The sequence below is a fragment of the Periophthalmus magnuspinnatus genome, chromosome 8 (assembly GCF_009829125.3).
Source record: "Periophthalmus magnuspinnatus isolate fPerMag1 chromosome 8, fPerMag1.2.pri, whole genome shotgun sequence".
Lineage (NCBI taxonomy): Eukaryota > Metazoa > Chordata > Actinopteri > Gobiiformes > Gobiidae > Periophthalmus > Periophthalmus magnuspinnatus.
In genome coordinates, this window is record NC_047133.1 from 16,276,802 (window position 1) to 16,288,944 (window position 12,143).

At 43.2% G+C, this 12,143-nt stretch overlaps 1 protein-coding gene across 1 annotated transcript; it reads right to left on the bottom strand.

Annotated features, from left to right (window-relative positions):
* Positions 1-1,830: 1,830 nt before the first annotated feature.
* Positions 1,831-9,594, bottom strand: mreg (melanoregulin). Its single transcript, XM_033970959.2, has 6 exons — positions 9,445-9,594; positions 8,429-8,661; positions 7,950-8,112; positions 5,947-6,037; positions 4,389-4,555; positions 1,831-2,376 (listed from the first exon to the last, which is right to left on the bottom strand). The coding sequence occupies exons 2-6, from the start codon at positions 8,521-8,523 to the stop codon at positions 2,164-2,166; spliced, it is 729 nt and encodes a 242-aa protein (XP_033826850.1). The 5' UTR covers positions 8,524-8,661; positions 9,445-9,594; the 3' UTR covers positions 1,831-2,163.
* Between the last annotated feature and the right edge of the window lie 2,549 nt (positions 9,595-12,143).

A 12,143-nucleotide genomic window follows, 5' to 3' on the forward strand; every position in this document is an offset into this window, starting at 1 on the left:
GAGACTGTAACATTCTGATAAAGCAATATCTCCATGGAGACTATAGACTGTATCAAGAAGTAGACTAAGTGAGTGTGACGTCACCTCAGTTTTTTTGCCAAATTTTAATGCATGTACTTATGTTTTATTTGATCGCAGTTTCTGTTTGTGAGCTTGGTTCACTGATGCTGGAGATAAAACTGACCTAAGTTCAAGATGACGGGCCGTTTATGTAAAGGTCATGTGTTTTTGCCTCCATCCCCTGTCCCATGGTCGATGCTAGACACAGGAACAGTCTGGATGCTGTAGTCAGATCTCAGACCTCACTGGATGATCAGACCTTTATGATGTATTTATATAGTTTTATTAGTCCATAAAAGTGACCCTGGGTTATACTATTTATATACGTCCAGTGGTGGAAGAAGTCCTCGATTCTGCTTAAAAGAAGAGATACAGGAGCAAAAAATACTCAAGTAAAAGTAAAAGTATCACATGAGAAAGTCTACTTGAGTAAAAGTATTAAAGTACCTGTTTAAAAGTGCTTAAAGTGTAAAAAGTAAAAGTATTTCACACACATTTTGAGTCTTTTAAAGGTTCAAATGTGGTGATTTTGTTAAAGATTTGAACTGAATTTTGTTCAACAGAAACAACTGAATCAACCGTTTTTTGTTGGGTTTTTTTCCGTTTTCATTTGTATATTTTTGTTTTGTTCAAATTCTGAACATGTTAAAAATAAACCCTCAGCCTTTTCAGCAGATCTCACACAATAATAAAAATACTGTTACTTTTCAGTCCTGTTCAAAAATGTAGCGGAGTATAAAGTACAGATACTGCTCTCAAAAGTAAAAAGTACACACTGTAAAATGTACTCAACTAAATTACAAATACCTCAAATTTATACTAGAGTACCGTACTTTACTGCTTTTACTTTGTTGCGTTCCATCACTGGAAATTTAGAAAAACACCAGAAGTGACCACAGTGTGCACGCTATAGGCTCCAACTTTATTTGAGCTTTAAACACTTTCACAAACAGAGCTGAGATACTCCACAGACTGCACACAGAAATGGACTTAAAGATGCCTGATTTGTGTTATTAATGTTCATATCATGATTTACAGACGCAATAGTGAAATAAAAACACCAGGATCATGTAGAGCGGGTTAATACGAACATTTAAGACCAAAATGATGAGTCTAACAGCAGCAGTTACAGAGAGAGGGGACACAGTTTTTACACAGAAACTGAATTGGAGCCAAAGTCGATGGAGCCAGAAGTGCGCACATGATCACTTCCTGTTTGGAACGCGGTGGCTAGCAGGTTAGCTATGTCCATTTATATGAACAGTCTGTGGTTATCGTCGAGATTCTTTACATACTTGACAAAGGCACCGCTTTAATGTGGGACTTCCTGTGCACCTCCTTCGCCTAATGCCTCTGACTCGTGTGCTTAAGCAAAGTGACGAAGAGGAATGTGCTCTTCATCATGTGACGCTGCTGCAGAGAACGAGCTGATCATCACAGGACAAACGGAACAGAACTGCCCTCCAGCGCCACCAACACACAAACATGTGAATTAGCAACTTTTCTGTTATGAAATACATTTTTTATTTAACTAGGGTGATGTCACTCTGGTGTAGGGAATGTTACTGTTTTGTCCTGAATGTTCCACAGTATGGCATTAACCTTCTGTATGTTCATAGACACAAGCAGGTCAAGCCACCAAAGGAAGTTACAGGTCAGATCTGTGAAGAGGTGACCCTGCTGTGTTTTCTGATCTCATTTCTAATGTCGTTTCCTCATGAAAACTACCACTTCATGACATCACAAGGTGGAACAGATCATTTTGAGCTTTGGAGATGTAGACAGACTAATAATAAAGTGTTAATCAAACATGTGTGAATGAAACAAAACACAACTCCAGGTCTGTTTTTGAGGAGGAAACAGTCCATTTTGTGTCATACAGGACCTTTAAATAACAGAAACTTAAAGCCATACTGTGGAAAAGTAGTTACAGAGCAGCTCCACCAGAAAAAAGCTACGTAATGCACCTTTAAGTATGAAAAAATGTGTGGAAATGGGAGTTAAATTCAGACAGCAGAGAACTTGTGGGCCTAGATGTGCAGCTCCTTCAGTGTGGTAGTCTGTAGTCTACTGCCCCCTGGTGTCGTGTGGTGTACTGCAGCTTTAGGATCTGTCACTCTCGTAGCTTTTCTCTTCATCATCGTCGTCGTCATCATCTGGGACTCCGTTCATGGCCTCGACTCGCGCGAGCAGCAGCGGCAGGTTGATCCCGAGGCCCATCGGGTCCTCGTCCGAGTCGTCCGAGTCTTTGGGAGGATAGAAACGTTTGGCCTTGGCAACAAAGTCCTCCGCTATGTCCAAGTAGATCAGACGATCCTGGAGAAAGAGAGAGAAAGAGGGGGAAGGAGAGAGGGAGAGAGAGCAATAAAGGGAGAGGGAGTAAAGGGGAGAAAGAGAAGGAGGGAGAGAGGGGGGAGAGAGGGAGAGAGCAACAAAGGAAGAGGGAGCAAAAGGGAGAAAGAGAAGGGGGAGAGAGGGAGGGAGAGAGAAGGAGAGAGAGAAGGGGAGAGAGAGCGACAAAGGGAGAGGTAGCAAAGGGGAGAAAGAGAAGGAGGGAGAGAGAGGGGGGAGGGAGGGAGAGAAAGACAAAGGGAGAGGTAGCAAAGGGGAGTAAGAGAAGGAGGAAGAGAGGGAGGGAGAGAGGGAGGGAGAGAGAGAGGGAGGGAAGGAGTGAGGGAGGGAGAGAGGGAGAAAAGGGGAGAAAGAGAAGGAGGGAGAGAGGGAGAGAAAGAGAGCGACAAAGGGAGAGAGATCAAAAGGGAGAAAGAGAAGGAGGGAGAGAGAGAGAAAGTAGACAAGAGGAAGAGAGGGAAAAAGAGAGGGAAAGGGAGGGAGAAAGATGGAGGGTGAGAGAAACAGAGAGAGAGGGAGGAGAGAGGCGGAGAGAAATGGGGGAGGGCAAGAGACAGTAATGCTTCACATTTGAACAAAACTCTTATTGTGGCTTAATTTCATGGGCCATTTTCACTTGGACCACAAACATAACAATCATAACTGAGTAAGTACAAACTAAACAAAATGAAGACCATTCACCCTCTGACCAGCAGGTCACCGGTTCAGTCACTGTCCCAGTACTGTACCTGTTGTGTTGCCATTGGGCCAGTGGTTCTGTCTGTATAAATGTGCTGTGTGGTGCTGAGAGGTGAGACACGTGTGAACGGAGCCGTGTCCCTGCACTCACTCCAAGGTTCAAAGGTCAGAGGTCACAAGTGAACGATATGGGAAACAGACAGTAAACCCAGTCCCGCTGTGCCGCAAGTCTCAAAATATTCATGGGTTTTCACTTTCTGTTATATGCAACTTTATGTGGACTTTTGTTTTAAACGGTTAAGAGCTACAGAGCTAACCCTGCCCACTCCGACGCCCGCCGTGCTTCCACAAGCAAATGTTTGTCCACTGATCTGAAGGCTGGTAGTTCGAATCTCACTCTCGACATAAACATCACTGGTAGAACCACTCACACATTCATTCACCACTGAGACGTTAGGGGTGAGGTAGGTTAAGTGCCTTGCCCGAGGACACAAACAGCATTCACCTGTGGGAGCTGGAATTGCACCGCGAACCTGTCAGTGGATCTGACCCCTCAACCAATGATGTTTATGTTGTACTGCGAACCTTCAGATCAGTGGACAAACCAAAGATCTATTAAAATAACTGGAGGGTCCTGCTGCTCAGAGCTGTCTCCAGTTGGACTAGTGGCCACTCATTGGTACTACAATGAAAAAAATCTCTCCTGCCCAGAAAGGATTTTTCTCATAGAGGAAAATGTAATTACAAACTGACAGGGTCTGACAGGGGCTGATGGGGACTCACGGGGCACCGCCAACTTTCACAAAAGTCGAATTTTGTGGTGATTTTGACCTATTTTTATATCATTTTTTTTTCTCAGCAAAAATCCATCTGTTGTCTTAAAAAAATCATTTAATCGTTGGCTTCAGCTACGCTCTATGTCCACTCTAGCTAAGCTGAAGCTCTGATTGGTTAGATCAGAGCCAAACGAGCCCAACTGTCATGAATGAGCCACAGGTTTAGAACATGGTTCAGAGGTGCTCTGGAAGCCCAATCATGAGCATTTATAGTAATGTATTCATTATTCCCTAGCATCCTTCACAGCCACTCCGCTCGCTCTCATCTCTCAAAGTCTCATTGGGGGTAGTTCAATTGCACATGGTCCATGGGCAGGACCGGACGTACTGAGTCGCTAAAGGCTAAACTTAAGACATGCGCCATTGAGCACGGCCCAATGACTTCAATGGGCAGCCATGTTTAGACCCCGGGGTCTCAAGTTTCACCAGTTTCCTGCTCTGATAAATCCACGTGTGTCTCACCAGGATAAAGAGGTATCTCTCTGGAGGAGGGTTTTTGCTGCTGTTGAAGATGGACGTCTCGGTGTGGAGCAGGTTGAGCATGGCCCGGGCAGCTGCGGCATCCCTCATCCGGTCCTGTGACGCTCCGGCAGAGACGTTCAGGAGAGAATCAGCCTCTGCCATGAAGCCTGCGGACAGGAGCAGAGGTAATGCAGACGACATCACAGTAATCAGGATTTTCAGAATGAGGCGACATTATGTGAGAGCCAATGTGAGAAATGAGACTTTCTCCTGTAAAAACGCAAAACACTGAATCTAATGTGACAAAGCTGCTGCAGTTTAAGAACAAATATAAAAGTCTATAAATATTTCATTTGGACCCGATTTTAAAACAATACACATAATAAAACTGTATAAAACCATAGAACAGGTAAACCACAGGCACCTGCAGACACACTCACATCACTGAACCTTTCTCTCCTTAAAGCACATGATTCTGAGTCTGTGTGGTGCAGATCATTATTGTGGGGTGAGCTGAAGTGTCGTTTATCTCCCCCTGTCGTTAGCTAACAAGCTAGCTAAGCTCCGCACAGTCACAGCAACAACAGAGAAACTACTTTCAGTTTACATTTTCCTGTAAAAAGATAATTTGAGCAAAAAAAAAACCCAAACAAAACATCTCCATGGACAAGAAAGACGAACAAATCAAGGTGTCCCCCAGCCCCAGACCCTTTGTGCACTCTTTAACGACTATAGAGACTCATTTACAGAGAGATTGGTCATAAATAATGATGAGATTGGACTGACACAAGCCTTTATGGACTAATAATAATCAGACAAGTTTATGTTAAACTGGATCTCAGGTAAACATACTGGATTTTTTTTTAGCTTTTTGCCTGTTGTAGCTGCATCTATTTATATAAACAGTCTTTGAATCTGACAGAAAAATGCCTCCTTGTGTGTAATCGTCCTGTATTTTGGGAGGACTCGTCAGTGTTGATGACGGATTTTGTTTAGAGCTCAACTACTCCCTGTAGTATTTTTGTACCTTTCAACTTCTTCTCTTCACAAACATCCATGTAACTAAAACTACGATAAACACTGAGCACAGGCACGATCCCACCAAACCAAGTCATTACAAAGTGGTCTAACCTGATAAAAGCACTTTAACCTACAGGGTCCATAACGTGTCTTTACCATTTTAAAACGTAATTACAAAGGCAGTTGATAAGATACAGGAATTAGACTTGTTCTGTTGTACTCCGTGGTTATAAAAGTCTTTAATCACACTGCATTTTTGTATGTCAGGCGTCCGGTTGATTAAAGAGGCGACTTTTGAATGAACCTGAAGAAATGTCTCCTCCTCAAGAGAAGAACAGTGTGTGTCCTGGATCTATGGGGCTGAGATAAAGATGTCATGTATCGAACAAAGATACGACAGCGAACAGGGCAAGAAACCCACTAATGGAGCCCATACAGAGGTGTGTTAAATCAGATCAGACACTTTGAAAAACACACAACAGAACAAGTCTGATTAAAAGACCTCATGGACTCTGTGAATGAGACCAGATTCATTCACCTAAGTTCTCCAGAATGGTCTTCCACTTGTCTCGAACTTCTCTTCGTGTGTCTCTCATGGCTTCGATGTCGACGCTCAAACGTCTGTAACCCTAAATAACAAAACAAACACATTATTCTGACTTTACTATGGCTAAATAAAAGTGCAAGAGGAGCATAGTGGGCCTGTTGTCTTCCTCAAAGCTGCTGCAAACTTCCCCAAAACATGGACTTGTCAAAGGCAGCTCTCTCACATGATACGACTGGAAGGGCATCTGGCCTAAAGCAAAGGCTAAATGACTTGGTGCTTTATTTTATTTTACACAGGGAGAGTCCATCCTGATTTGAACGACTTTGTGGGGACCCAGCGAGGACCTTTCCTTTTTCAAATGATATAAGAGTTTGATTTGCTTAATTGCTTTGACAACGGAGGACGGTTGCCATAGTTTGAAATCCGTGAGTAAGCGTTGAGTTTTGCCGTTATGCTAAAGCTAACTAGCATGCTAAAGTGCACTTCCTTTTGATCAGAAAATATCGTGCATCTTTATTTATACAGGAAGAGCCCAGTGCGAGGACGAGACTGTTTCATGAGCCCTGTCCCAACACACAACAATACAAACATCCATTTAAAACATGAAAACAGGAACAGGTTTAATTATAAATGTTTATCTCCACATTATTTAAGTGCTGCAGTGTCTCTGTCAAGTTTTTCATGTCCTTCAAATGTTCCATTTTTGGGAAGTAAAATAACCAACTGCTTTTTCCCCATTTCAGTTCTAGAGTGGACAGTTTATAGACGGAGATAATCGTGAGCTATGGGATGAAAAGTTCTTTTCCTCGTCTTCTCTTCTCCCCCCTCTCTCTCTGTTTCCCTCTTTCTCTCTCACCCCCCACTCCTCATCCCTCCTCCTCTGACTCCCTCTCTCATCCTGTCCTCCTCTCATTTCCTCTCTCCTCCTCTCTTACTCCCTCTTTCATTCTCCCCTCTCTTCTCTCTTTCTCCTCCTCTTCCCCCTCTCTCCTTCTCTCTATTGTTCAATTTTTAGACGTAGACCATCATGAGATCTTGTATTAAAAGTTCAAACTTCAACAAACAGGTGTTGTATTGAGTCAGTCTGTCGTCGTTGTTTCATAAATACATTTAATAAATACATTGTTCTTCTGACAGATACAATGGTCAATTTACTTTTCCACAGAGTGAACAGAGATAGTTTAAACTCATTAGTTGTTATGAAACGAAGGGCTGAAAGAGTCTAAAAGTTTAAAGAGGCTGAAGTGTGTTTTGTGTTTTGCTTGTTTATTATATCTACAGAGTCTACAACAGAAACAAAAAGTTGCTCAAACAGTTCCTGTTTGTTCCTGTTGCAGTTTTTGTCCACTTTGGGTAAAGAAGGCGCCTGATTTGTCTGTTATTAATGTTTGTATCTTAATTTACAGACACAATAGTGAAATAAAACCCCAGGATCATGTAGAGTGGGTTAATACGAACATTTAAGATCAAAATGATGAGTCTGACAGCAGCAGTTACAGAGAGAGGGGCCACAGTTTTTACACAGAAAGTGAATTGGAGCCAGAGTCGATGGAGCTGGAAGTGCACTCATGATCACTTCCTGTTTGGAACACGGCGGCTAACAGGTTAGCTATGTCCATTTATATAAACAGTGTATGAGATCATACCTGGATGACTGAGGGATTACACAGACACAACAACAAAAAGGGATGATGCCTGTGTGGTCCTTGTCTTGTAGAGCCCATGTTGCTCTTGTTCTTGTGTGTGTGTGGTCCTTGTGTGTGGTTGTTCCTATGTCTGTGTGGTCCTTGTGTGTGGTTGTTGTTGTGTCTGTGTGGTCCTTGTGTGTGGTTGTTGTTGTGTCTGTGTGGTCCTTGTGTGTGGTTGTTGTTGTGTCTGTGTGGTCCTTGTGTGTGGTTGTTGTTGTGTCTGTGTGGTCCTTGTGTGTGGTTGTTGTTGTGTCTGTGTGGTCCTTGTGTGTGGTTGTTGTTGTGTCTGTGTGGTCCTTGTCTTACCGTAGACCCCATGCGAGTCTTGTTGCGCGCCTGGATCAGGGTGTACAGCGTGCGGTCGTCGTCCCTCTCGGAGTGGCTCGGGTCTCCTGGGGTGCTCCACAGGTTGGTCTCCTCATCTTTGCGCTTCTGGACTTCACGATTAAAAAACTCCAGAGGGTCAGGCCTGTCCGACAAACACAACATCATTGTCTCCATCTCTGACTCATAAATCTAAATGAGATTTATTTTGGTGAATTCATGTCCTTGTCAGTCAGAATTTCAGCTGTAACTGAGGAAACAGGAAATGGCTCCAGGCCTGAACGTCTTTGTGAATGCATTACAAGGCCAGAACAAGACTTTACAGAGACCAGGACCGCCTCTCCACAGATCTTACACTTTAGGCTTATTGTGGTATTGTTTTGTGGAACATTTCAAAGACATAAGCAGACCATCAGGGGTGAGAAAATGGAGCCACTATTTTAACCATTTTTTTCACTTACGGCAGCAGTGGCTCCTTTTCGTCATCATCTTCTTCGTCTGTGACGCAGCAGCAGCAGAAGAACTGCATACAGAACCGGCCAAACGCTGACCCCATCTAAAAACACTCAAACCAAAATGTGTTGAATGAGTCCAGGGTTTTAGGCCTCGGATTCTTGTTTGGCAAAATGTTGGTGGAATGCTGCCGGAGACGGTGGTGTAGATCTGAGACCGCAGAGATCTGGACGTTCTTGTCCTTGAAAAACAGACGGAGAAATGATCTGAGTAAAGTTTGATATGTTTCATTTCCTGCATTTCTTTCACCTTCAGTATTTCCACTTCAAATAGATCTGAACTAAAGCTCTAATGAACAGAGAATTCATCTGGACCAATCCGATCAGCCCCAGAGTCCAGGATGAACCAGACTAAAACTAGACTAAAACTGGAGTTGGTATGGACTAAACCAGGGCTAAGTTGGGACTAAACTGGGACTAAACTAGGACTGTGTTTGTGTCACCCAAGAAGAAGTAAATCTAGACTAAAACAGAGCAACAACAAAGGCTACACAGGTACTAAGCTAGGAATAAGTCTAGGCTAAACCAGGATGAAGACTGGACTAAACATGGACTAAACCTGGACTTATAAAGCACTTTTTTGTTATACACTAAATCTAAACCAGTTAAACCATAACTAAGTCCATTCTATTAAAACGATTCACATTATTGAGGTGAAACTGATGATAACCAACTTCAGAAATGACCAGATGCCCTCACTGTACAAACATGTTCTGAAATGTGAATCTCGTTATAGTTTGTCAGTTCAGATTTCATTCTTTGTGTCAATTCTTCTGAACTTGTTTAAAATGTGAACTTTTTGAACAGAAGGCAACTGTCAAAACCAAATCAAACCATAATCGTAAACACTCGTCTCAAATCCTTCAGCCCAAATTTGTACCACATTTACACCCCGACACCCTGATCTTCATGTATTCGAAAGTACACAAAATAAACCGCAAAAATACACAATATAAACATCAAACCTAGCTCTCCATGGTCTCGTGCCAAACACAGTCGTATCGTCCAGTCCTGGGTCTAGTCGCAGGTCCAGGTCTTTATTCCAGAGGTCCTCTTTGGCTCTGGGAGGAGTGAGGACCTCGTTGTTCCTCTGTGGTGCTGCCTTCACACCCCCAGAGCTCAGGAGACAGTCACAGCCTTATCACATGAGGGAAGCAGCTCCTTGTGTCTTGGTGTTTTGCCTCAGGACGTCCCAGCTCTGAACAGAAGCATTAGACACACCACATCCATGCTCCATCAACGCATCGGGTTAGTAAAGTGTTTAAGTCTATTGTGTGTGCTCAGTGTAAAAATATAATCAGATACAGGGCAAGGCTGCACCGGACTGACACTGAAAATGATGTGGATCGGATATCGGCTTCCAAATATCGGTTCTGTCGATGTAATAAGACTATTTACTGGTCTTAGTCGACCTAGAAAGTCTCAGAATGTTTTAACTTCAGTCGTTACTTCAGAGAAAAAGAACAGCTCCATAACACGTTTGAATCAATTATCTTATGCAAGTTTAAAGGAAATCAATGTCTCTGCTCCAGTGTCGGTCAATATCGAGGATCAGCAGAGACTTAAAGATGTAGTACTAGAATTGGTATCGGAAATGAAAAATCTGGGTGAGTGTGTCCATAATATAGGGCTGTCCTGGTTTGGTCCTGGTTTGGGTCCCAGTTAAGGATACACTACTACAGTTACTGCCTGAATTTACACTTTGATCAAACAAAATCTCAGCTCCATTGAACAATAATAATCATAATAATTGGATTTGGATCAAGACGCCCAAAGCTTTAAAATGGAGGTAAATGGTCAAATTTTTATACACACTTTTATCCTCGTTTCCATAGGGACGATACGGAGCGATCTGTACTTTCGCCTTTTAGGGGTCCAAAGAGGACCACTGGAGACACTACCTTCCAATGGGGTCTGGAACGCATGGGACCTGGGATGGGCTCGTGGGGGCGGTACTGGTCTTGCCCCTGTGCAGTCATTGTAGGACCAGCAGCAACTCCAGCCAAGTGTGTTTCCACGCTCCAGGTACGACTCCGGGTCCAAGGCTCTGCTACGTGAACAACTGACCTCACCTCAACATCATGTCCTGCCAGAGGGACATGAATACGCTGGAGGGACGATGTTTCTCGACTGGCCTGGGAACGCCTTGAGGTCCCACCGGAGGAGCTGGAGGAAGTGTCTGGGGTGAGGGAAGTCTGGGAGTCCCTGCTTTGACTGCTGCCCCCAACAACCCAGCCCCGGATAAGAGGAAAAAAATGAATGAAAATATACCACAAAATATAACGACTTAAGTACAACATTACAATACGCGTAGAGTGATAAAATTGCATCATTTTAATCAATATAAGAAAAAAGTTAAGACTTCAGCGTTTGGTCGTCTCATGGCTTTGTGTTAAGTTTGATGCGTTTACAGACAAACAAGTGTAAACCGTTATAAACATGGACACAGTAAACGTAATATCATTCTTCAAAAAACATTCAGAAAGGCAGGTTTGCAAGGCACCGTCATGTTACACAGCAAAATGCAAGAAAATAAACACGACACAGTAAGTCCATCCCTACGTGCTGCAGAAAAGTCACTGTTCTGTTCCATTACACGAGCGTCCAGCGCATTAGACACAGCCACTTTCATCTCGGTTCACATGGACGAGCACAAGAATCATCAGGCTAATGGGTTGTGTTCACGCCATGTTAAATCAGACTACTCGAGTTAGCGTTCATTCAAAAGTATTCAGACCCCGACAGTGCTCCATGTGTTCACCAGCAGTGATTCCAATGAGGTTTTCCACAGCTTGATGTTGTTTTGACGTGTCTACGGGTTAAATATCGGCTACTCGCAACCAAGATGGCGGATTCTGACAGTAACATAATGAAGTTAAATCCCAAACTTTGGCAACTCACTGCTTTTGAAAGAAATAAACAAACTTAAGATCATGTTTAACCCACAGTTAGCTATGTCCATTTATGTATACAGTCTATGGCTCCACCACTGCCGTTGCCATAGCGATTAACAATTCAAGTCAAAATTATTATCTTTTGAATGGTGTTGGTCATGTGAACCCAGCCTACGTGCTATACAGCTAGCCACCTCCAGCCTGGTTAGCGCTCAGATGTTAAAACAGTATTGGGATTATGTTTTCTTGTTGACGTGACAAAACACTGAACGGAGCTAATGCGTTTTTGTTTCTAATTTAAAAATGTAATGGTTGAAATGGCAGCGTAAACAGAAAAGCGGAGGTTAAAGCTGCACGGAGCCCGGGGACAAGCCCACAATAGACGCAGGGATAATCAAGGGATACCATCATGACTCGGCTGTTTACTGCGAAGGCCACTAGAGGTCACCGACACAAAAATAGAAGAAGAAAAAACAGCACCCTTCACAGAGCTCATTTGTCCGGCTCTAAAAATAACACCACTGATAATAAACAGGCCGATTTTCGTCCTGGGAAGTGGTTAGTGTTGTTTTGCCTAGTTTACATGACAACGCAAGTAATTAATTGATACTTTGCAGGTGATGTCATCAACATTCCCAGGAATCGTGAAGCTAACTGAAGCACTACTCTGTCTGACAAAACAAAGCTCAGATTCAGGTCTAACAGCTTCACAGTCTGAACAGAAAGAGCTGACATGGTTGGAACTACAACATGTCAGCTGATTTGTGCTG

Bases quoted from the DNA above. Each gene is read 5' to 3' on its own strand.
- mreg (XM_033970959.2), bottom strand. From the start codon at position 8,523: ATGGGGTCAGCGTTTGGCCGGTTCTGTATGCAGTTCTTCTGCTGCTGC. The intron at 6,038-7,949 runs GTAAGACAAGGA...TTTGTTATTTAG, and splicing joins AGACTCGCATGGGGTCTACG to GGTTACAGACGTTTGAGCGT. The intron at 2,377-4,388 runs GTGAGACACACG...CTCTTTCTCCAG, and splicing joins AGAGATACCTCTTTATCCTG to GATCGTCTGATCTACTTGGA.